Source organism: Mercenaria mercenaria, chromosome 9 (genome assembly GCF_021730395.1).
Source record: "Mercenaria mercenaria strain notata chromosome 9, MADL_Memer_1, whole genome shotgun sequence".
Taxonomy (NCBI): Eukaryota; Metazoa; Mollusca; class Bivalvia; order Venerida; family Veneridae; genus Mercenaria; species Mercenaria mercenaria.
Genome location: NC_069369.1, coordinates 26,196,105 through 26,219,072, shown reverse-complemented (window position 1 = coordinate 26,219,072; position 22,968 = coordinate 26,196,105). Strand labels below are relative to the sequence as shown.

Here is a 22,968-nt window from a genome sequence, read left to right as displayed (position 1 = left end):
TCCTAGAAGTTTTGAACAGCATAATGTAATTGATTTCTTAACAATTTTGGTTTTCAAACACTTAATATTGTTCACATTCTTGACAGCCTTTTTTCAGTTTCGTAAGTTTAAATCTAAAGATAACTTAAACTACCTGAATATTTCATCTTGTTTTTTTTTTTTTTAGTTTTTGTTCAGTGCTGCTTTTCAACAGTGAATATTTTATTAATAAGCCCATAAATATCTCAATACAATGCATGTTTTTCTGAAACTCAAAGCCAAAATGCTTTATTTCTCACGTAAATAACTGCATAGATACACTTCACCATCAAACAAAACAAGATAAACATTCCATCAAAAAACATTTTCCATGAAAGGCAGCCCCAAATTGTAACCCTATTATCAGTGTATGGATGTTAGCAGGGATTTATACATAATTAATATATACAGGATATATACATAAAAATACATAATCAATGTAAAATGTAATTATTGACAACAATATTGAAACCATCAAATAAAAGAACAACATAATTAAAAAACTGATATTAGTAAAATTGAACTGATAGATGCATTAATTCAAAATGAAAAAGGAACATTGAATGTGTAATAAATGTTTCAGATGATTTCTTGGTTGACAAAGGTAAAGAAAGAATGTTAGAATTGATACTTTAAAGTTTTAACAAATTAATGATATCATAATATTGATAACAATAATTCAAATTTCTTCCTACATATTTCTAAATACAGCAAAATACAGCGGTAACGTACTTTAAAGCGCCGTTATGGAAAAAAATCTCATTGCTTGAGAAGTATGGAACTATACTATTTTGTAATAGTATTTAATATTACTTGATAACTAAATATTTCTCTACTATTTTCTGAGAAAATAACGATACAATAACACACGATTACTGGAATGGTAACGTAAGATGTGTAAAGTATGTTACAAACAGATTCCTCCTTCAAATAAGTATTTACACTATATTTTCATATAATATAGCTCAAATAACACACGTTTATTGATCACAGTTTATTTCATCATGCTGTTCAGTTTTGATTATATCTTGTTTCCAGAGATGTCTGTTTTAGCATAGATTAATTTTATGCAAATTAGCTGAAATACCTAACAAAGAAAAGCATATTTACCTTCGGAGTAACAAAATACTATTCTAGAAAACACTGAGAGACATTAAGACCAAATCAAAACTGTCTAATCTATATTTTCTAAATAATTGATGTAATAAAACAAGGTTATTGAAATGGTAACTTAACATGTGTAAAGTATGTTACATACTGACTCCTCCTTCATAAAGGTGTTAAAACTACATTTCCAAACAATATAGCTCACACAATTTTATTTTATTGATAACAATTAATTATATCATTTTATCAAATTTTAGTGGTATCTTGTTTCCTGAGACGTTGGTTGTGGTAGTGGTTAATTTTATGCAAATTAGCTAAACATACCTATTTTGGAGTAAAAAAACATCAGTGTTACAAAATACTATTTAAGAAAACACTGAGAGACTTTCAGAACAGATCAAAACTGTTTGGTACATTTAAATTGATTTAAAACTTGGTCCTGCCGAACAATTTGGTACCTATGAAAAAAAGTCTGGTAGATCTTATTGCCACCTTCACCCCCCCCCCCCCCCCCCCCCCCCCACACACACACACACACATACCTAATACCTACGAATTTTATGTCTCAAATACAGATGACTTTGTATTTCACTAACGAAAACAAAATCCTGTATTCATATCCCATTTGATACGGAAAAATATTCGATTGAAAATGACGGCTTCTCGATGTTCCAGGCATCAAAGCGTTCATCCTTAGTCTTATTTATCTATAGTTATAGACAATTTTGACTGTTTGACTGTTTATAACATTAGAAATACTAATCCACAATGATAACGTGATTCCCGCGCATATGTGAGGAGGCGCCAATTTCATGATAACTGATAAAAAAAACGCAGCTTAATATTGCTTGGACATAACTAGAAAAGTAATATCACTATTGCTTTCAGTTTAGCTGCCCATTTTTTTTTGTTTTGTATAAGCGTTCGAATCCTCATGAAGATTTTTTAAGATCATTTTATCTATGTCTTTCCTTTTTGTGACCATAATTGCCATTTCTTTCTCTTTGTTGGTATGTATTTACATACATATATTTATCATATAACGTATTTTCACTTTTCTATTTTCCTATTTATTCGTTTGTTTTTTTTGCACATGCATTTAACTAATATCATCTTTGATATGAGGCTAAACTTTTCTCTGCCATATCGGCTTCGGATTTTTTTATTGAAATGTTTAAAGGTGTAATTAAATTGATTCACATATTTTCTAATACATTTTTCCATTCTTACTGTCATGAACAAGTAAATTTCATTTTAATTCAAAATGTCATGCATGCATAGCCATGCTTCATATAAGGGACTACACCACCTCCGATATGCCACAAGGTCGCTAGTAAACTACCTGGTTATCTCACGTCTTGACTACTGTAATGGACTTTTGTATGGCATTCCAAGGTCTTGTTTAAACAAACTTCAGAACGGTCAAGATGCAGCTGCACGTATAATTACGAGGACACGCCGTAACCAGCACATAACACCAGTGCTTAAAGAACTACATTGGATTCCTGTACCATACAGAGTGGAGATTAAGATCTTGGCCCACACCTATAAAGCTCTTCATGATCAAGCCCCTAAGTACACCAAGGACATGCTTGATACATACAGACCTTCAAGAAATTTAAGATCACAAAATTCAAATTTATTTGTTGGGCAAAAATCACGTACTGTAAAATACGGTGACAGAAGTTTCCGACATGCTGCACCAAGATAATGATTGTGGAATGCTCTACCCAATGACATGACATAAGAAACTGTGGAATACTCTCATAATTAAAAATATCGTTAAAAACACATTTATTTGTAAAATACTATGGACAGTGACAATGCACATGTGATAATCTGACTGTGACTGTGTCAGCTTACCAACTTCTTAATTATTTTCTTAGTCTCATTATGAATCGTATTTTAAACACTTCAGTGTTGTTTTCTGTATAAAACTGTTTTAGATGTAATCTGTGTTTAACCAGACAAATTGCGCTATTCGTAGTTTTATGCATAGATATATTGCAAGTGCGGTATTGTTTTAATTTTCATGTTAGTAACCTGTGTTTAGCATTTAATCATTTTAATTATTATTTAATTATTTTAAACACGCATCTGAATTTGCAGAATTGATCCGTATTATTGCTTTTATTTTTATAACTATATATTGTACATGTATGTCCATTCTATTGTTAAGCACTATTGAACGTACATTGTATATTCTTTTGTATGAAAAGAGTGCTATACAAATATGGTATAATAATAATTCATTAGTTGTAAGTTTAACAAGCTGTGTCAGTGGATTCCTGGAGTCAGTGTCCATAATTTTTTTTCTAACAAAGTTTTACAAAAATAATATTTCATTTTATGTGCACAGGTAAATGAATCATTGTAATGCAAATAATAATATTTATGCAAGCTCCGTAGCATTAGCTCCATATAACCAAGGTATATATCTTACACTCACTTTATGAGCTCTGTTTGATGATGTAGTAAATCAAATCAAAACCCAACACGTATCTTTGATTGAAATCTGTCATTTAATATCTAAATGACGAATTTGAAAACACAATTAACAATAAATGGTTCTGTTACAGCATCATACATAATATGTGATAGGTGACTAATTTTATCAAGAAAAGACAAATATTAACAGTTGATATGCATCATCAAAGGTGGGGATCTAACCTTTATGCCACATATTGCAAAAACATAATAAATGGATTCCATTTATTAAGTTATTAGCAATAACCCCATCCGAAGAAAGTGAGTGTATCATTTATTTATCAACAGCTTACTCATGTGTTGTGATACACCCTCTAACATGCAGAAATTGTAGAAAATGGTATATTTAACATGACAAAATAGAGGTGAGAAACCCTTGGCACCATCACTCAAGCAAAGTATCAGTAACTCATAAAAACATGCAAAATTGCCTACTATTAAACTTTATGTAACATGATAAAATAAGTGCGAGAGACCCATGACCCCATCGCACCATTAGCAATAAGAATTATAAACATAAGAAAACTAAATATTTACTTGATAACAATCATCAATAAGAATTACAATATTAGAAAACTAGATATTAACTTGATAAAAATAATCCACCCCAAACAAAGGTGTATGAGTTGTAAAATCCAATACTGATATTTTTCTTAAGAGGATAACAGAAGAATACTTGTTAACGTGTTACACTCTCTAACATGCAGAAATTGTAGAAAATGGTACATGTATATTTGACATGACAAAATAGAATATAAGAATCCCTTGGCACCATCACACAAGCAAAATATTAGAAAATTGCCTACTAATAAACTTTATGTACATGTAAAATGATAACTTAAGTGCGAGAGACCCATGACCCCATCGCACCATTAGCAATAAGAATTACAAACATAAGAAAACTAGATATTAACTTGATAAAATAATCCACCCCAAACAAAGGTGTATGGTTTCTAAAATCCAATACTGATATTTGTCTTAAGAGGATAACAGAAGAATACTTGTTGAAGTGTTACATCCTCTAGCATGCAGAAATTGTAGACAATGGTACAAGTATATTTAACATGACAAAAAGAGGCGAGCATCCCTTGGCACCATCACACAAGCAAAATATCAGTAACTCATGAAAACATGCAAAATTGCCTACTAATAAACTTTGTGTACATGTAACATGATAACATAAGTGCGAGAGTCCCATGATCCCATCGCACCATTAGCAATAAGAATTACAAACATAAGAAAACTAGATATTAACTTGATAAAAATGATCCACCCCAAACAAAGGTGTATGACTTCTAAAATCCAATACTGATATTTGTCTTAAGAGGATAACTGAAGAATACTCGTTAACATGATAATCACAAGGTGAGAGACCCTTGACCCCATCACATTTGTGACCATGATGTACCTATATTATTGGAGCTTGGACCCCATCTAATTTTTCTCCCATAGGAATGCGAATATACTTTTTATAAGCGTTTGAAAACCAACTGCCAAAAGATCGATTTTTTCTTCTGAAACTCCCCATAAACCTCTTTGCAATGCCGCACCAATGCGGAAACTATGACCTTTGTAAAAGTCATTACTATAACCTAACCGAGTGAGTGACATTTGAAGCTTGGTACAAAAGAAATATCTTGTCACTGGATGATTATCAAAAACGAAAATAGTGGGCCAGGTGGAGCGTTACTTAATGTATAATGCGAGTACAATGCATGCAATGAGCACATACCTAATTCATAGTGACAACATGATATATGCAGTTTATGGGTCTTGCCTCGACTATATTTATAGCTTTTCAGAACCAAGTCAAAGCTATTTAGTTCGATTGAATGTTATATATACATGTTCTACTACTATAATCTACGAGTCGGGAGAGGAAGAAGTAAATTCTCCAACTCGAAAGAAAACATGAAAGGTCAATAAACAAATGGCTGTTAGCAGTATACGTAGAAATTGCGAATTGCAAACTATGTCCATTGACCGTATTAAGTTATGCAACTGGCAAACGTGTGTCTGTTTTAGGAACTAAATTATGATAACCTTTCAATGCTTTTAAAATGCGTGTCTTAAAACAAAAAGTTATATTTCAAACATTGTAGAACTAATCTTTTGACCAGGCATATAATACTTAGGTCCTGAGATGTTTGTTTATTTACCAAGTCTACAACTGAACTGGAATGATTTCAAATGCATTTTGGACATAAATTTTGACAGAAGCGCACCAGGTCCAATAGTTTTCCCAAGTTCTACTGCATCATCAATATTTTGATATTGAACAAAACACAATTCTGATGGGATTTCAGCCTTAACAGATTGACTTCTGGAAATGATAAATAATGTATTCCACGAAATTCACTGGGTTCCTGATTTGGTACTAAACCCAGAGTTGAGGTCATAAAGTTGCTAAAAGGTGGTTCATTCAAAGGACCCGGAACATGACCCGCATCAATTTCAAACAGTGATTTTATGCCCTCTAAATTTTCAGTCGCAGATTTCAAATTCCCAGGAAATTTATTAGAATGAGTACCTGTAAAAGGTATTTTAAAGCCCTTTGTGAAGCCATTCATCAAATATTCAGTTAATTCCAAGTCGTACTTTGGAGCCAGTATCGTAGGTTATCAGAATTAATTGGTGTAACAATATGAAAAGTAGCCTTATTTAAGACTGCAGGCACCATGCATAGGGTTACGTTATCAGTTCTTTGACTTGAAATTTGATTGCACCTTTTTAAAAACACACAATTCGTCCATGAGGACCGGGGCACTTTTGACATCTGTGCTGAAAGATGCACGATTTTCTGGCACTAGACCCGTTGTTAAAATCAAAGCACGGGTTGTTTGGGTGGGATCTTGCGCCAAGAAAAGACTGTTTTTGTTTTGGTTTAATTAACCCCATGACCAGTGCCTGCGTGTATAACTGGGTATCGATTTCCCCATATGAAATCGAAGCCAATCTTGCTTCTTTTAAGAGACTGAATTGTCTATCGTAAAAATGGCAGCGGAATCCCCCGATTGCTTTGCAAGTTTACGAACTGTGTCGCAATGTTTCATTAAAGTAGCAGCAGATGTTGGGTGTCTGTGAACGAGAGTTCCCCACTGCCATTTTCGACTAAATGATATTGATAATCACCTTTATTTTATATGGAATCTAACTCCACAAACTGATCTGATACAATCTTAGCTTTGATTTTTTCATCAATACCAAGAAAAAGTGGATGCAAAATGTGGCAGAATTTTGATTCATAACTGAAGCTGGCAAAGTTGGTGTTGGAGCAGATGTTGAAGTGCTTTGTGTGGATTCCAAAGGTATCTGTTCTTTTCCGAAGTTTTGGTTCTGAATAGTCAGGCGGTAGTACCTTCAAGTCTTTTAAAACCTACAACATACCTTGTGTGACAGCAGGAACAACATTTGATATAATTGTGTTCAAGTCTTTTTCTGATAAATTGGATGTGTTAGCTTCTGAAACCTGCTCAATTTGGTTTGTTCTTCGTTCGGTTTTAGCAGCTTCCCCAGCTGCAGCAGCCTTCGCTGTCTTGGTGGCATATGAAATAGAAAACCATATACGAGAGCATGTAAAGATCAACTTCCACGAGAAATACTGTATTTACAACAATCTCTTCTTGTAACATGTTACAAGTGTATGGCAGTCATCCTGTGTTTAACCATACAGTAAAAATAATCCATCGACTAAATAAAGTAGTCCATATGACTACATATAGTCCATTTGACTATACGAAGAAGTCCATCTGACTATACAAAGTAGTCCATTTGACTACACTATAGTCCATTTGACTACATCAATACGGACATAATATCTGAGTAACATAGACTTAGTAGCCCATTTGACTACATAAATGTAGACAGCTGTCAAGTACAATCATTTTTTGTTGTCCATTTGACAACTTGCGGTGTATTTGACTACAGATTATTTGTCTGTAACCATTATTTATATAATGGAACAGAATATAAGAAAATAAAGACAATGTGTCTAGATTTTATAATTCTAGTAGACCATTTAACTAATCGGCCACAAACGTATAAACAAATACAATCTGTTTAGACTAATTTTATTAGTCCAGTTACTTACATTTAGTCTTTTACTACAAACGGGCAGAAAATTTGTGATATACAAGATCTGCCATGTCCATAAGCCTGCAGAAAGTCTTGTTTATCTAACTGAAATGGTTCTATCATATATGACAGGCTAATATACTTACTATATCTATACTTACTAAAAGAGCATGTAAAGATCAACTTCCACGAGATAATACTGTATTTACAACAATGTCTTCTTGTAACATTTTACAAGTGTATGGCAGTCACCTGTGTTTAGCCATACAGTAAAAATAATCCATCGACTAAATAAAGTAGTCCATATGACTACATATAGTCCATGTGACTATACAAAAGAAGTCCATCTGACTACACTGTAGTCCATTTGACTACATCAATATGGACAAAATATCTGAGTAACATAGACTTAGTAACCCATTTGACTCCATGCAGCCCATTTGATTACATAAATGTAGACAGCTGTCAAAAACGATCATATTTTGTTGCCCATTTGACAAATTGCGGTGTATTTGACTGCAGATTACTTGCCTGTAACCATTATTTATATAGTGGAACAGAATATAAACAAATACAGACAATGTGTCTAGATTTTATAATTCTAGTAGACCATTTAACTACATTTAAACTATGTAAACAAATACAGACAATGTGTTTAGACTTTATAATTCTATTAGTCCATTTAACTACATTTAGTCTTTTACCACAAATGGACAGAAAATTTGTGATATACAAGATCTGCCATGTTCATAAACCTGCAGGAAGTCTTGTTTATCTAACTGAAATGGACCCCATATGGGTTTGGTTCTATCATATATGACGGCTAATATACTTACTATGTCTATACTTACTGTTATTTGATAATATAGATACAAATGTGCCACCAATTAGAATACAGTATCTTCCAGTACATGTGTGAATTACATATCTGCAATGCATTTCAAAATCATTTCTCTCACATTGTGGAAAAATTTCAAATCCCAGGTTGTTGAAATGAACACCATCTATCTGTAAAATGTTAGCATTAGAATGTTTCATTCCTTTCAAATTCCAGTACGTTAAGTATTCCAAGTTCTTGCTTAAACACCCTGTTTGCTTTTCTCAGTAATAAAATCATTGTGTATGTACGCTGGGATGTGGCGGGTGTGTTGCCTTAGAATAAATTGGCAAAAAAGATATGTTTCGGATTGTAGCAACGTAAGAAAAGCTTAGCAATTGAAACATTTCGTAATGCTATGGTCTCTGCATTTAATGCAGTAGAGCCTGGTTAATCAATATCGTTACCACCAATGAACATGACACCATAGTCAGGACGATGCTTCACTAATCAATCTTGAAAGAACAGGACATGGTTCGAGTTTGTTAAACAACCGCCACTAATTCCACAGAACTTCACGTCAATTGCCGAATCAATATTAAGTAAATCATATCTTTGCAGTTTATAAATATACGCCAGAAATTGAGCTCTATGAGAATCTCCCATGAACAGCAAAGACATCTCTAGCACCAAGTAAACTATATTACTGGGTCGAAAATGACCGAGTACGAATAAAGAAAATTAAAACCATACAAATACGATTGTCCAGTGTTGTACACTACGGCGATGTCTGCAGCATAACATTACATTGTGTTGGACATCAAATTGTAGTAAAACACCAGAACTGTACGTGCTAGAACCTCTTCTATTGACAATTTTGAAGTTCTTGATAATTTGCGCGTAAGCTTTTCGTGCTCCGCAATTGAATAATATTAAAACCCGTACCGTCCCGTACTTGCATAAATATATTTATTTTTCAATAAATCTGTATCTATAGGTTAGTATCTTTGTATCAAGAAATACGCACGAGTTCTGCGCAACTTTAGGAAAGTGTTATTATCTGGATAAAGAACGAGTGCATATTTCTCGATGCAAAGCTACTAACCTTCTTGTTACATACGTATCTACACACATTGATATTACACGAATATTATGAATTGTTCAAAAGCCTGAATAAATTTGACAAAGCTGGCATGGATAAAAAACATGCTACACCCGATATGAAATTCAGAGGTAGATATGGAAAAATAGCTGCTTAACAAAATAGAAACTAATATGTTACAAATCGGCACACCGACAAAATGAAATTCCCTCTAAAGGGACCCACGACGTTTGACCAAAACTTAGAAGAAATGACAGAAATACAAAGGCAAGCACTATAGTACATTGTTAACGTGTTCTGGGATGATATGAATGTTATTCACGGTAGACACTTACGTTACGATCGCTTTACTCACCTGAACTTTTTGCTGACCATGGATTTCGTCATTGACCACTTTTAGGTTTTGATAACAAACTCACATATTGACCTCGACACAGTAGTGGACACAGTAGTGCCAGGTGTATAGGACACAGACTATCATTATACAATAAATTTATACAAGGACACAATGAACTTGATATGGACCACGCTCAGAGATAAATTGTCCAGACTAATGTTTGAAGTACTGCTCTCGCAACAATGAAGGTTCTGACGATTTTCTGTTTGATTTTTACGATTAATGCTGACGAAGTTGCAGACATCTTGTTCTCGACAAATCTTGAAGAGTTACAGAATGTGCCTATATATTTCGACAAACCGTTACCGTCATGGCTTAAAGGAACTATGGTGAGTAAATTTAATATATTTTCGCTGAAAAAAAGTGTTCTTTGTATAGGTTTTAAAGAATGAATACGTGCCCTTCGTTTCACACCGGGCATGTTATTGATCCATGATATGTCGTAAAAGCCATAGATAGATCGGAAAACATCGACAATTTATTTCATGATCACTTTAAAATGTATAATCAAATGGGGTCCTATATGTTTATTAAATAATCTCACTTGGCTGGAGAAAGCTGTACTCAGCGTTTGCATTCTTTTTATTGCGGAGCATTTGAATTTACTGGTCATTACAAATAAAAGACCGTATTAAATCGAGCATTACGAGTAAATCTTGTGCGATAGACCTGTCAAAAATGTGCTATCCAGTGTAACAATGATCAGATTTTTTATGATAGTAATGTAATAAGTAAATTTTATTTATGTCAGCTACATAAGCTTGCAAAATATGTATTTATCAAAAAAGGCATACGCTGAATGATTGTGTCAGAATTAAATTATATGGGAGTTAATAAAGTGCTATAAAACCGCATCGTTCGAAAGAGGTTTGATAGGCGGGTAGTAAGTTTAACTGTTTTATAATTCCTTAAAGGATATATAATTATTTCATGTACATGTATAAGAAACGATTAAAGTCATATTTAAGCTTCGAATGCAAATAAAACAAGGTATATACAAGGATAGATCTTAAATCACCATGATAGTATTCTATACTGGCTACTCCATAACACTAAGTAACAATTTTTATTTGCAGATGAGAAATGGCGTAGGGCGCTTTGAAATTGGTAATAGAAAATACACAAACGCACTAGATGGGTTTGCCAAACTTGCCAGCTGGAGGTTCCCTGGAAATGGTTCAGCATACTACAGCACGAGGATGGTTTATTCCGACTCATACAACCTATCTTTGGCTACAAATGACATTGCACCATATTTAATGCTTGATGAAGTTGTACCACCATTTGATATTGTAAAAGAACTGGAATCTTTCAAGAATGGTCCAGATAACATGGACGTAAACATATTCAACTTTGGCGGCAAGGGAATAGATTTTGTTATTGTGAGCGACTACTGGAATTTGTACACGATTGACCCTTATTCTCTTGTTACTCTAAAAGGAGTTCATCCACCTGTACCAAACACAACTGCCGGGCTTGACCAAGCCATAGTCCTAGGCTCAGCGCATCCACTTCCGGAATACGGCACAGATAACTATCTCACATTTGTATCCGCGGCTACGCCAATTCCAGGGCAGAAAAGCAAACTTATTTTAACAAGGACTAAGTCTTCAAGTGAAAGGCAGCCAATAGCTACTATAGAAGTTGACAAGGCGTCGTACATGCATTCCTTTGCGGTTACAGAACATTATGCTGTATTGTTTGCTGTTCCGTTTTACGTGAATCCACTCGGCATGCTGAAAGACTTCAGACCCCTGGATGCTTTTGAATGGATAAGTACAGACGTTACAAAATTATATGCAATCAATTTGAAAACTGGGCAAGTAAAAACACTCAAAACAGAGAACATGTTCTTTCTCCATGTCGTCAACGCTTATGAATCGGATTTATTCAGTAATGAAGTAATTATAGACGTTTGCACATTCAAAGACACTGGAGGTCTACATCAGATGGAAATGAGCAGTCTCCATGACCCCGTTAAAAGAGCTAATTCTTCAATACCAATTCTGAAAAGGTACACACTTGATCTTGAGAGCGGTGAAGTTAACGTACATATATTCGAATCTGGTAATGCATCCATGGCTTTTGTCAATGCTTTCGACTTCCCAACTATAAACGAGAACTATAGGTCTAAGAAATATTGTTATTCGTACGGCATTGCGTATAACTATGACCATAAAGATTTTCTTCATATGGCAATTGTTAAAAAAGACTTCTGTTCTGGAAATGACAAGACGTATACACAAGCTGGAGAATACTTGGCCGAACCCTATTTCATACCTGCACCGGGAGGAAGTCGAGAGGATGATGGGATATTAGTTCTACCGGTCCTTGATATGACCACGAAAAGCACCAACTTTACTATCTTCAATGCTACCGATCTGACACCAATGAATTCGGCAAAACTACCACATAATCTTCCCTTCGGTACACACGGGCGCTTCTTCGATTACATAATCTAGCATTATGAACTGCCATGCACTGCTACCTTTTGATTACTATTCATACTAGTTAAAATAAAAAAAAGGTATTCGTTTTTGATTCATTTTTCCATAAACATTTAATATCTTGTATCTGTACATGCGTTTCCGTCGACATTCCATAAAGTATAAATATTTTCTCTTGGCAATGATTGTATCAACTTCGTCTTTTTAATATTTGGAAAGTGTTGTATTTTCTTTATAAATAAGATAATAAAATCTAGAAGAAAGTCGTTTCGAAATATAGAACGCAAGCAAGGTTTGATTGAGTCTGTTCTTAAGAGGTTCTGAAATGTGCCACACCTCCTCTCACAATCCCTTCAATTTAATGAGACCAAGGCAACATAATTTTCATTACTATAACCCACCTTGAAGTCCGTAAAGTATGCTGTTTAATGCGTGTGACACGTATTACAAAGTTTATTTAAATGAATTGTCCTAACATGTACTTAAACATGACTGTTAATGAATAATGAATATTGATACTAAATAGCTGTTACCTTCAGTTTTATTTATTCTGATTAAATTAATGGCTTTGTTTTCTTTTTGAAAAAAAAATGTTTAAAGTATTACATACAGATTATTAATAGGTGATAACAGTCCATTGACTCCGAAGTATTCGCGCCTTTATTAGAGAGAGACCTACGCCAATAAATTTGTTTTGTCCTATATTATAAGACAAACGTATCATAATGATAATATTATTAATTTATTATATTTCTATTACAAACAAAATCAAGGAAAAATGATAGATTAGAATATATTAAGTCGGAGATAGGGAAAGTGAGAGGTGTTGCACAGTTCTTCATTACCTTTCACGGACGCAGTGAAAAACGAGATTTCTACACTTGGTTGCGTTCACAGCATCAGTCTTTAAGTAACATGTGGCGGACGTCAGATATCTCCTCGTTGTTAGACTCAGTATCTTCTGATACTTCTGGATAATGTATCAACGTTTAGTACCATTTTCCCGCCTGGTAAAGGCCATTTTCATGCCAAATATAAGCTTTATTGATGCTTGACTGTAAAAAGGAATGTAAGCCACCTTATATGCTTCAAAAGTAGTAGATATTACGTCTTCTTACGCAATATTAGCGATTTCATCACGTGTTTCAGTCAAATGACTATGTTTTCACGGCATTATGGCCAACCCCATAGTTTTGCCTTCAAGACAAGGGTAGTCTCGCAAGAAGTGAAAGGCTAGAAATTCTGATAAAAACATGTTATAATTTGAAATTTTTACATAGTAAAATAGTAAAGGAGACATTTAATACTTTCTAACCACAAATTCATTTTACGAATATGTATAAGGGAATTACGCAAAAGTTGGTGCTAGTGGACTTGAGATATGCAGCACATTTCATGACCTTTTTATGAATGTACACTGCTGATATTTGAAAGGCTGTGTTCTGTGCTTCGAAGAGACTTCATACAGCTTTTAGCAGCAGTCACAACAGCAGTCTTCAAGTACCTTTTAGCAGCAATTTTTGCACTTTATCAGACCGAGTGTGTTATTTTGCTTGGTCTTGGTCACATTTGATATGCTTCTAAAGGATCTTTTTACAGATGTTATTAACTGTCACAACAAAGTCTTCATCAGCCATATTGATCTCTACGTATATGGACTCAGTATTTGAGATCCTGCTTCTGGATAATGGAGTTCCGCTTAAGCCGGTGCTAGGGGCATGAAAGGTGTTGCACATTTCGTGCTATCAACGAAAAGACTGAATTAAACAGAGTCTGCTACTGCATGTATGATTTTGCTTGATCGTGTTACATGTTTCCAAATGACTTGTTATTATATATTTATGTATTTAATTATCAGAAACAGGTCTGTCAAGTTACAATGTCTAAAAATTGCTAGATCAGTAGAAACACGTAATAAAATTGTAGTTAAAAGTTGCTTTTACTATATACATGTATGAATATTTCTTTACTCAAAGAAATAGTTCCAGTAACATTATGTCTTTCAATAATGGTTCAGTCTCTTGTTAAATTTCAAGAACTTGGTATACTAGTAACCATATCTAGAATTATGGTGTCAGCTGTTTGATGACTAGCAGTACACGAGTTCTACTCCCTTCAGTTTTGCTGACTTCTGCAATTAAAGATATTTTACATTTAAAATATTACATTTTTTTTTTCATTTTGCGGGACAAGCTATTCGATATATATATATATATATATATATATATATATATATATATATATATATATATATATATATATATATATATATATATATATATATATATATATATAAATAAATTACTTAGTGATAAAAACCTGCAGATTTTGGTTATGAAGAAGCAAACTAGTGTTATCAAAATGTTTGCAATTGTATCAACAGGAAGATCGCTCACGAAGAAAGAGGAAACATTTTATTTCACATATGATATCATAGATCCGACCGGCCGGGCCCGTCCCCACTCCCCACCCCCTCCGCCAAATATTGAGATCGTTCCTACGCCAATATAGACAGATATCGCTCATACACTGTGACGTCAAAGTAGGACGTCAATTTGCGCTTATTTAGATTATCTCTTCCCTAAGGAAAATCGTAAGGTGTGCTACTACCTTCAAGTTGTCTTTCTCCTCTTTGTAGACAAGAATTCTTGATCTCAACTGATGTGTACGAGGAGAGTTCGATATGAATTGCTTATTGTCCTCTAGCTCGATATCCACGTGGGGCACGATAAAAACCAATACCTACCTGTATAGGGTTATTCAATACCTACACAACGGTGTATAAATGTACATGTTAGACTAAGTGTAAGACATAAAATTTGCCATTTGAATACATGCAATCATTGACCACCGTAGTAAAAATGGTTGGTAGAAGCGTCGACAAGAAAGATGAAATACGGGCTTACATCAAAACTCGCTCAAAACTTGGTTGTTCTTGGAAGCAGCTGATGACTGAACTTTCTACTGCTTATGGACCTTCTTGTGTGTCTTATGACACAGTTCGACGGTGGAAAAAGAAATTTGAGTCTGGTGTAGAGTCCATCAAAAATGCACCGAAATCCCCCCCCCCCTCCCCCCACCGTATTCCCCAGACCTTGCCCCATGTGATTTCTTTTTGTTTCCAGAATTGAAATCATTCCTTGCTGGGCGGAAATACCAGTCCCGACAGGCACTTGGATCTGCCATTCATCAGTACCTTATTACTGTGCTCAAATCAGCGTACCGTGACGCCTTCAAGAAGTGGATACATTGGCTGAAACTTTGCATTTCTAGCCACGGGGAGTACTTCGAGGGCATGAAATGAGCCCTTTTGGGCTAACTTGAAATTTGAAGTCTCCAGATAGAAATAAGCAATTCATTTCGAACATCCCTCGTAAGTCTAATAATGACCTACACTATTTTATACTGCCTATCGTTTACAATGGTAGTACGTTTGACTGTATCCAAAAATGAAATAGTCCTCCTTCATGAAAAAAAAAAGAAAAATATTTTCTAAAAAGGGCAAAAGAACTTATAAAGATATCAAGTTTTTTATTTGGGAAAGTTTAGCAATGAAGAGCATTTGAACAACCAGAAAAATTGTCCCCGAATCGGTAGGCAATTTCTTAGGCACAACTTTATATGATTAGGAACACTATGGATGTTTTGTCATTAACAAACCATTTCACAGTAATCAAAGTATGTCGCTAATTGTTTACAATGAGACACTGGCAAGGAATTTACATTCCCGAACAACATTTAAACAGAAAAATCAGTAGCCTTAACAACTAGGGCGGGCGGATCAAAGATCAGCTAGGTAAGAAGGATTACAGATATCCTCGGAAAAGTTAATTGTTGAACTGCAAAAATCACATATTTGAATATAAATGGCCACGTAAAAATAATAATTTCATATCAGAAAACACATATGGCGTATGTGGGACTCGAACCTATCGTTATAGAATGAGCACTGTTGCATCATTTTTCTCCACATCACACGTTATTTTACCATTTACACGTGTGATGTGGAGAAAAATGATGCAACAGTGCTCATTCTGTAACGACAGGTTCGAGTCCCACATACGCCATATGTCTTTTCTGATATAAAATTATTAATCTTAAAGTGTAACTTTTTATTACAGTTTTAGATGTTTCGTAGAAATTCAAAAGTATTGCCTCTGCATTTGTGTTACAAATCTTAAAAGCTCTGGTAATGTAACCAAATGACTTTCGAAAAAAATATTTTGTCTTATATATCCCGCAGTTTCCATGGCCGTATAATGGAGCTGAATAATGAGATAACATAACGACAGTCTGATTAGGATATTCATGTGAATAAGTAACATGCAGTGCAGAGCAGAGCCATTCCATTTAGACAAAAAATGGCTTCCGAGATCGTTAAGTAACAGCTGAGTAATAGCTGTCGATATTAACGACAAGTTGGTTTTCGTCAATGCCTGTATTAACTGTTCTGTACGTCCCTGTATTAACTGTTCTGTACGTCCCTGTATTAACGGTTCTGTACGTCCCTGTATTAACGGTTCTGTACGTCAATGATTTAGATAAGAATAATACTTTATGCAATTATTTTTAATGAAAAGTCTTGGCAGACGCGGGACTCGATCCCTTTGCTGAACTCAGTGATGATATGAAATTCAGATCTTTTTTATTTTACTCAAAACTAAACTTTTCAACCAATTACTTGTCTTGGTATATTAGAAATGCTTCTTTTCCTGTGGAATGGATATAGGTAATCTTTGATCCGTTAGCTTAGTTGTTCTGCTATGTATTTGTGTGCACTCACATTTATAATGCACTGTAAACATACAGAATGTTAAAGAAAAGATATTCATACTGATCTCCCTTTATCAGCACTGTGGAAAGGTCGCTGCTTAGCAACTAAAGATATGCAATAAATTCAGGATTTTATTTTTACTAGTTTCCACAACAGTAATTTACATTAACAAATCATTACACTATTTCAGGGAAAAATCTCCCATGCGTACCAAATGGGTTATTTGTCGGCAACTGAGCGGTACTGATTATGGTCATTGTTTTTGCATCGAAGACAACCATGGCGGAAGTTTTTGTGACGGTGTCTAGAATGTCCACCAAAACAACTCCATCATCCTCCTCGACTCCTCCCGGTCGTGGTACAAAAAATGCTTCGTTAAAATAGCTGCCTTTCTTATACCAAGCTTTATCCGTTTTTCCGGTGCAAACGTCCTTTTTCACCAACGCCATGTCTAAGAAGTCTGAGCCATTTACAGCGTACACTACTCCGTAGACGTAACAATACTTTTCAAATCTGAAATTTTCGTTTATTGTTGGGAAGTCGAATTTGGAAGTGTAGGGTAGATTTGGTGTAAGGTTATCAAAGGTACTGACATCGATTGTCTTTTTTGGTATGTTTAAAGTGAATCTTTTGATTAATGGAGGTTGAAACCATGACCGTGTGGTCGCATTTACCAACTTTTTAAGGTTCATGATATTCATTGCATAACCATTCTGGTACGTAACTAAGTCTATAACGAGTTCTCCAAGTTCATTTTCAAACGAATTCATATGATGGAGAAAGAAGAAATTCTCTGTTTGATACGACTCTACGAATCCGGTTTTGAGATTGACAGTGTGGAATACAACCGGTGCATTAGGATCATACTGGAGTGCATCTGACGGATTGAAGGTGGTATAGACTTTCTCGAGGTCAAAAAATAATGTAGTTGTTACGAGGATCATATAGTTCTTTGTCAAGGCGAAAGAGTGCATATACGACGCTTTATCGGCTTCTATCTCCGCAATTTGCTCTCGGTCTTCGTCTGACGTTGCTCTGTAAATGTAATATCTACTTTTTAGTCCAGGAACGGCGCTGGCAAGAGTCAGAAAAGTTATATAGTTTTTGGTACCATGTTCCGGAAGTGAGTGTGAGCAGCCGAGAACTATCATTTTGTCGTAGAAAGGAGCATTAGGTGTTTTTGGCTTTATTGGTTTCCTGGTGCCCAAAGTATGAGGATCTATGCCATACACGTTCCAGTAATCGCTAGTGATAACGAAACCTTCACTGTTATTCCCCTTTCCTCCGTAATTGAAGACGTTAACGTTCATGTTGTCAGCTCCTAAACGCATTGATTGCAATGTTTGCCAGGGCTCAAAAGGCGGTTCTACAGGTGCAAGCATCATGTAGGGCTTTATATCACCGGCTGCGACAGACTGTGTATAGGAGTCTGATTGGACAAACTTGGTAGAGAAAGTGGTAGTTGGTCCCACACTGTTGTTGTTGAATGTCCATTTTGAAAGTTTAGCGTACGCGTCTAATGTCGTGGTCACGTGACGGTTTCCAATTTCAAACCTCCCGACGCCATTACGTATCTGTAAGAAAATCACAAAACTGACAGATTACAGAACCATTAGTATTGTAAAACATATTTAACCTTTAGCCAGCTAAATTTCTAAAATGGACTGGTCCATCATTCAATTTGAGCAATACCATTAATTATTGGAAGGAGTGTTCACTGAATATTTACTGACTGAATAGCGGACAGTGCAGACCATGATCAGACTGCACGGATGTGCAGGCTGACCGTGGTCTGTACTGGTCGCAAAGGCAGAATCATTTGCCGCCAGCAGGCTAAGGGTTAACGAATTCATCTAGGCTTTGATAAATGATTTTCATTGAGCTGCAAGTATAGTTCGTATTCGTGTTCATTTTTTTTTAGTTTTGATCTGATCTGCTTAGAATAAAAGTAGAATAAGACGTATTAAAGCATACTAGTACTGCTAAAACATTTAAGATTATATTTAGAGACAATGCCAGATGACGGCAAATCAAAGCTATTTTTCAAAGATAAATGTAACAAATCTACAAATCATATAATACTGTGCATAAAATTAATCAAAGTATCATAAATAGACACTAGTTACACGTACGTATCTATAGGATACTTTCTTTATGAAGACGTCGCTTTTCATGCACGCGCAATTATAAGTACGAGCAATGTGTAAGAATACCATTAAGAATTTTGCTAATCAGTTTACACAGCTGTCGGCGTCGGCATTTTGTAACGATTCCCATCAAGTCCATACATCAATTATTTCACTAATCAATTGAAAGAATGTTAACACATGTTTTCCGCAATGATAATACCAACCCCTAATCCGATATATATTCTTTTCTTGATTTTAGTTTCTTGTTTTTCTTGATATTGTCTCTTAGTATTCCGTCATCCCCACTACCGCAACATAACCAACCTACCATAACCCCACCCAACCCATCAAATCCCAACCCCAAAACAATGGTTTAGTTTCTTGTGAGTCTTGATATCGTCTCTTAGTTACCTATTTTCCATCACCTATTGTACCCACTCCACCAGCTAATCCACCCCGAAAGTTTCTTGTATCCAATTTTCCCATCAAACTATACAACCCAAAATTTTCATCTTCTTGTTTATATATGTAGATCCATTGCCGATTTTCAAGTCGATGGTTTGTGGAAAAATGTGGATGTCTGTAAATAAATACATGACAAAAGACAGTTTGGAATTAAAACGTATAAAACATTTTATGTTGCGTTTTACTTGCTTGTTTTGGGTTTAACGCCGTTTTTCAACTGTATTTCAGTTATGTAACGGCGGGCAGTTTACCTAACCAGTGTTCCTGGATTCTGTACCAGTGCAAACCTGTTCTCCGCAATTCACTACCAACTTCCCAACATGAATCAGATGTGGAGGACGAATGATTTCAGACACAATGTCTTCTATCAAATCGTCACAGAGAGCATGCTCCCGCCGGGGATCGAACTCACGACCCCGCGATACATAGACCTGTGCTGTTCCCACTGAGCTAAGGTGGCGGGCTTGTTGCCGTTTTAGGTGGTACAGATAATGTAGAGCAAACATATTTTCAACGTAATTTGATTAAGAAAAGCCGTAAGAATACTAAGTTTATGTTTATATTTCATAATGACCTAGATATTCAGTGTAACAAGTGCACAAAGAACATATCATTAAATGGTTAACAATTAACAAATTTTGTCAATTACTTATAGTGGTAGATTTCTGCCATTTCGTGTGTTCGTGTCGGCGAAGCGAAATGTCAAAGTAACGAAAACATGAAAGTTCGAAATGATGCATATTTGTTCGTATCTGCGGGTCGAAATGTCGAAGATACGAAAACACGAAAGGTCGAAAACTGCTTATTTTTCGTGTGTTCGCCTTTCGACATTCGAGGCGAATACACGAAGTAACTGAACATTGAAGGCGAAATAACGAAATTTCAGGGGCGAACTCACGAACTTCTGTATTAAACACTTTTCGTGTCGGCGGGTATCAAAACTTCGTGTTGTCGCCCTTCTTTTGTCGTGTCTTCGTGTATTCGCCTCGAAAGTCGAAAGGTGAACACACGAGAAGTAAGCAGTTTTCGACCTTTCGACCTTTCGTTACTTCGACCCGCCAACACGAACACACGACAAATGTGCAATTTCGTCCTTTCGTGTATTCGCCTTCCGGTAGGTATGCGCATAACAATTACACATATGCTGCTGAAATGAAAATGCTATCTAAATAATGTGTTTTACCATTTATAAAATAATATTTGTCCTAAAACGAAAGATAATAATTTATATTCCATAAAAGATGTCACTGTGTAGATATCTTATCACTAGTATTAAATGTATACATACATTAAGCTTCTGTCAGTCCAGGCCTAGCTTACGGGGCATATCATTACGCCGCCCTGAACTTTGAATGCTATCTAGATAATGTGTTTTACCATTTATACAAAATAAATCTTCTCAATTTATGATAGAAAATGTTATATATGCAATAAAACATGTCACTCTTAAGTATTTCAGTTCTGGTGTTAAATTCATATATACATTACGCCCCATTTTGCGCCATTATTATAGTGTATTAAGGCAGACCCTACACGAAACATTTGTCGTGTGTTCGTGTTGGCGGATCGACGTAACGAAAGGTCGAAAACAGCTCAATTTTCGTGTGATCGCCTTTCGCCTTCCGAGGCGAATACACGAAGTAACGAAACATTGAAGGCGAAATAACGAAGTTTTAATACCCGCCGATACGAAAAGTGATTAATACAAAAGTGCGTGTGTTCGCCTCTGAAATTTCGTTATTTCGCCTTCAATGTTTCGTTACTTCGTGTATTCGCCTCGAAAGTCGAGAGGCGAACACACAACAAATAAGCATTATTTCGACCTTTCGTGTTTTCGTTACTTCGACATTTCGCCTCGCCGACACGAACACACGAAATGGCAGAAATCAGCCACCATAATTGCTTCCTATTTTCCATTCTAGTGTGCATCAACTAGTCAGACTTCATTCATATTACATTTTATATTTTGTATTTATTACACAAGCACAGTTGCCATACAATACTGGGATTCCGTTTTCATTCCGTACACTTCCAGATGCCCAAATAATATTGATAAGCGGACGCAAGAGCGTCAATACATATATACGTACTGATATATGCGCTAAAGTTTAGTCGCGCTTACAAGAGTATACACGCACAGTACGATATAATACATAAACTCTTAAGATAAAGACTTTCTGAAATTATTTTCTATGGAAAGTATTGACGCCCCTTAAAGTAACATGGTATGAGACTGATAGGCCCGCTCGGTTGACTCAGTTGGTAAGACAATATAATTTAAATCAAACTGTCACCAGTTCGATCCCCGGATGAGGCGGATGTTTTCGACAATTTGACAGAAGACAACATATTTGAGGTAATTTGTTCCATACCTCATACACTCTGCGGAGTCCTGTTCAGTACTTGGTTCACTGACAGCCTTTCCGATCATAACTGAAAAGCTGTCAAAAACCAGCGTTAAACCAAAATCAAACAATCAAAATGAAATAGTCGATTAAATATTTTCCATAAAGTAAAATTGAACAACGTAATTTATATTCTCTTACCAGGCTGCCTCGTAGCCAACTTGGCAACGGTCTATCGTACACTAAGGGCGAATCTGACATTTCAGCAAGATTTGTCTTGAAAAACATGTCAAATCCAACATCGCCCAATGCCAATGCCTGAAGCAGACATATAATTAGAAAACACGTCCAGAGCGCCATGCTTCTGTTCGTGATATAATTTGAACGTCCTATCAGTTTTGAATAGATCAAAAGTGTTTTATATTGCAAGAGTTTTGCCTACGTGCGTTAACTGAGGTTCCTATGTGCCCTTGAAACCTGCACTAGAAAGTAAGAATTAAGGTCAAGTTTGATTGTAATGCTTTTAGTGTAGGTGAAGTTTTGGAACATGAACGCAATAGATAATAGGAATTAGTATCAGGGGGTGAATGTACAAACTAATATAGAGCATTTTTATTATGTACTCGTAGTGAGATTGGGATATTCAAACTTTATTAAAATTACTTTTTCGGTTAAAGTATTAGACCATTGTACAAACGTGGTACATTGTATGATGATTTGGCCAACAATACAAATTGCGGCTAAAGTTGGTCTCATCGCTTACATTTCGCTCATTTTGAACACAGCGCCAAGGAATAATCAAAATA

At 35.3% G+C, this 22,968-nt stretch overlaps 3 protein-coding genes and 1 long non-coding RNA gene across 4 annotated transcripts; 2 read left to right on the top strand and 2 right to left on the bottom strand.

Moving 5' to 3' along the window:
• The first annotated feature begins 2,389 nt into the window (after positions 1–2,389).
• Positions 2,390–2,836, top strand: LOC128559238 (uncharacterized). Its single transcript, XM_053550470.1, has one exon. It carries the CDS (start codon positions 2,390–2,392, stop codon positions 2,834–2,836), a length of 447 nt encoding a protein of 148 aa, XP_053406445.1.
• Positions 2,837–6,693: 3,857 nt separating this feature from the next.
• On the bottom strand, positions 6,694–9,488 carry LOC123553819 (uncharacterized). Its single transcript, XR_008372357.1, has 2 exons — positions 8,538–9,488; positions 6,694–7,147 (listed from the first exon to the last, which is right to left on the bottom strand). It is a non-coding gene; the product is annotated as an uncharacterized LOC123553819 (long non-coding RNA).
• Positions 9,489–10,135: 647 nt separating this feature from the next.
• Positions 10,136–12,514, top strand: LOC123547836 (beta,beta-carotene 15,15'-dioxygenase-like). The gene is made up of 2 exons (XM_045335082.2): positions 10,136–10,331; positions 11,079–12,514. The coding sequence occupies exons 1-2, from the start codon at positions 10,185–10,187 to the stop codon at positions 12,462–12,464; spliced, it is 1,533 nt and encodes a 510-aa protein (XP_045191017.2). The 5' UTR covers positions 10,136–10,184; the 3' UTR covers positions 12,465–12,514.
• Positions 12,515–17,340: 4,826 nt separating this feature from the next.
• LOC123546756 (carotenoid isomerooxygenase-like) lies at positions 17,341–22,632 on the bottom strand. Its single transcript, XM_045333291.2, has 2 exons — positions 22,364–22,632; positions 17,341–18,797 (listed from the first exon to the last, which is right to left on the bottom strand). The coding sequence occupies exons 1-2, from the start codon at positions 22,520–22,522 to the stop codon at positions 17,400–17,402; spliced, it is 1,557 nt and encodes a 518-aa protein (XP_045189226.2). The 5' UTR covers positions 22,523–22,632; the 3' UTR covers positions 17,341–17,399.
• Positions 22,633–22,968: the final 336 nt, after the last annotated feature.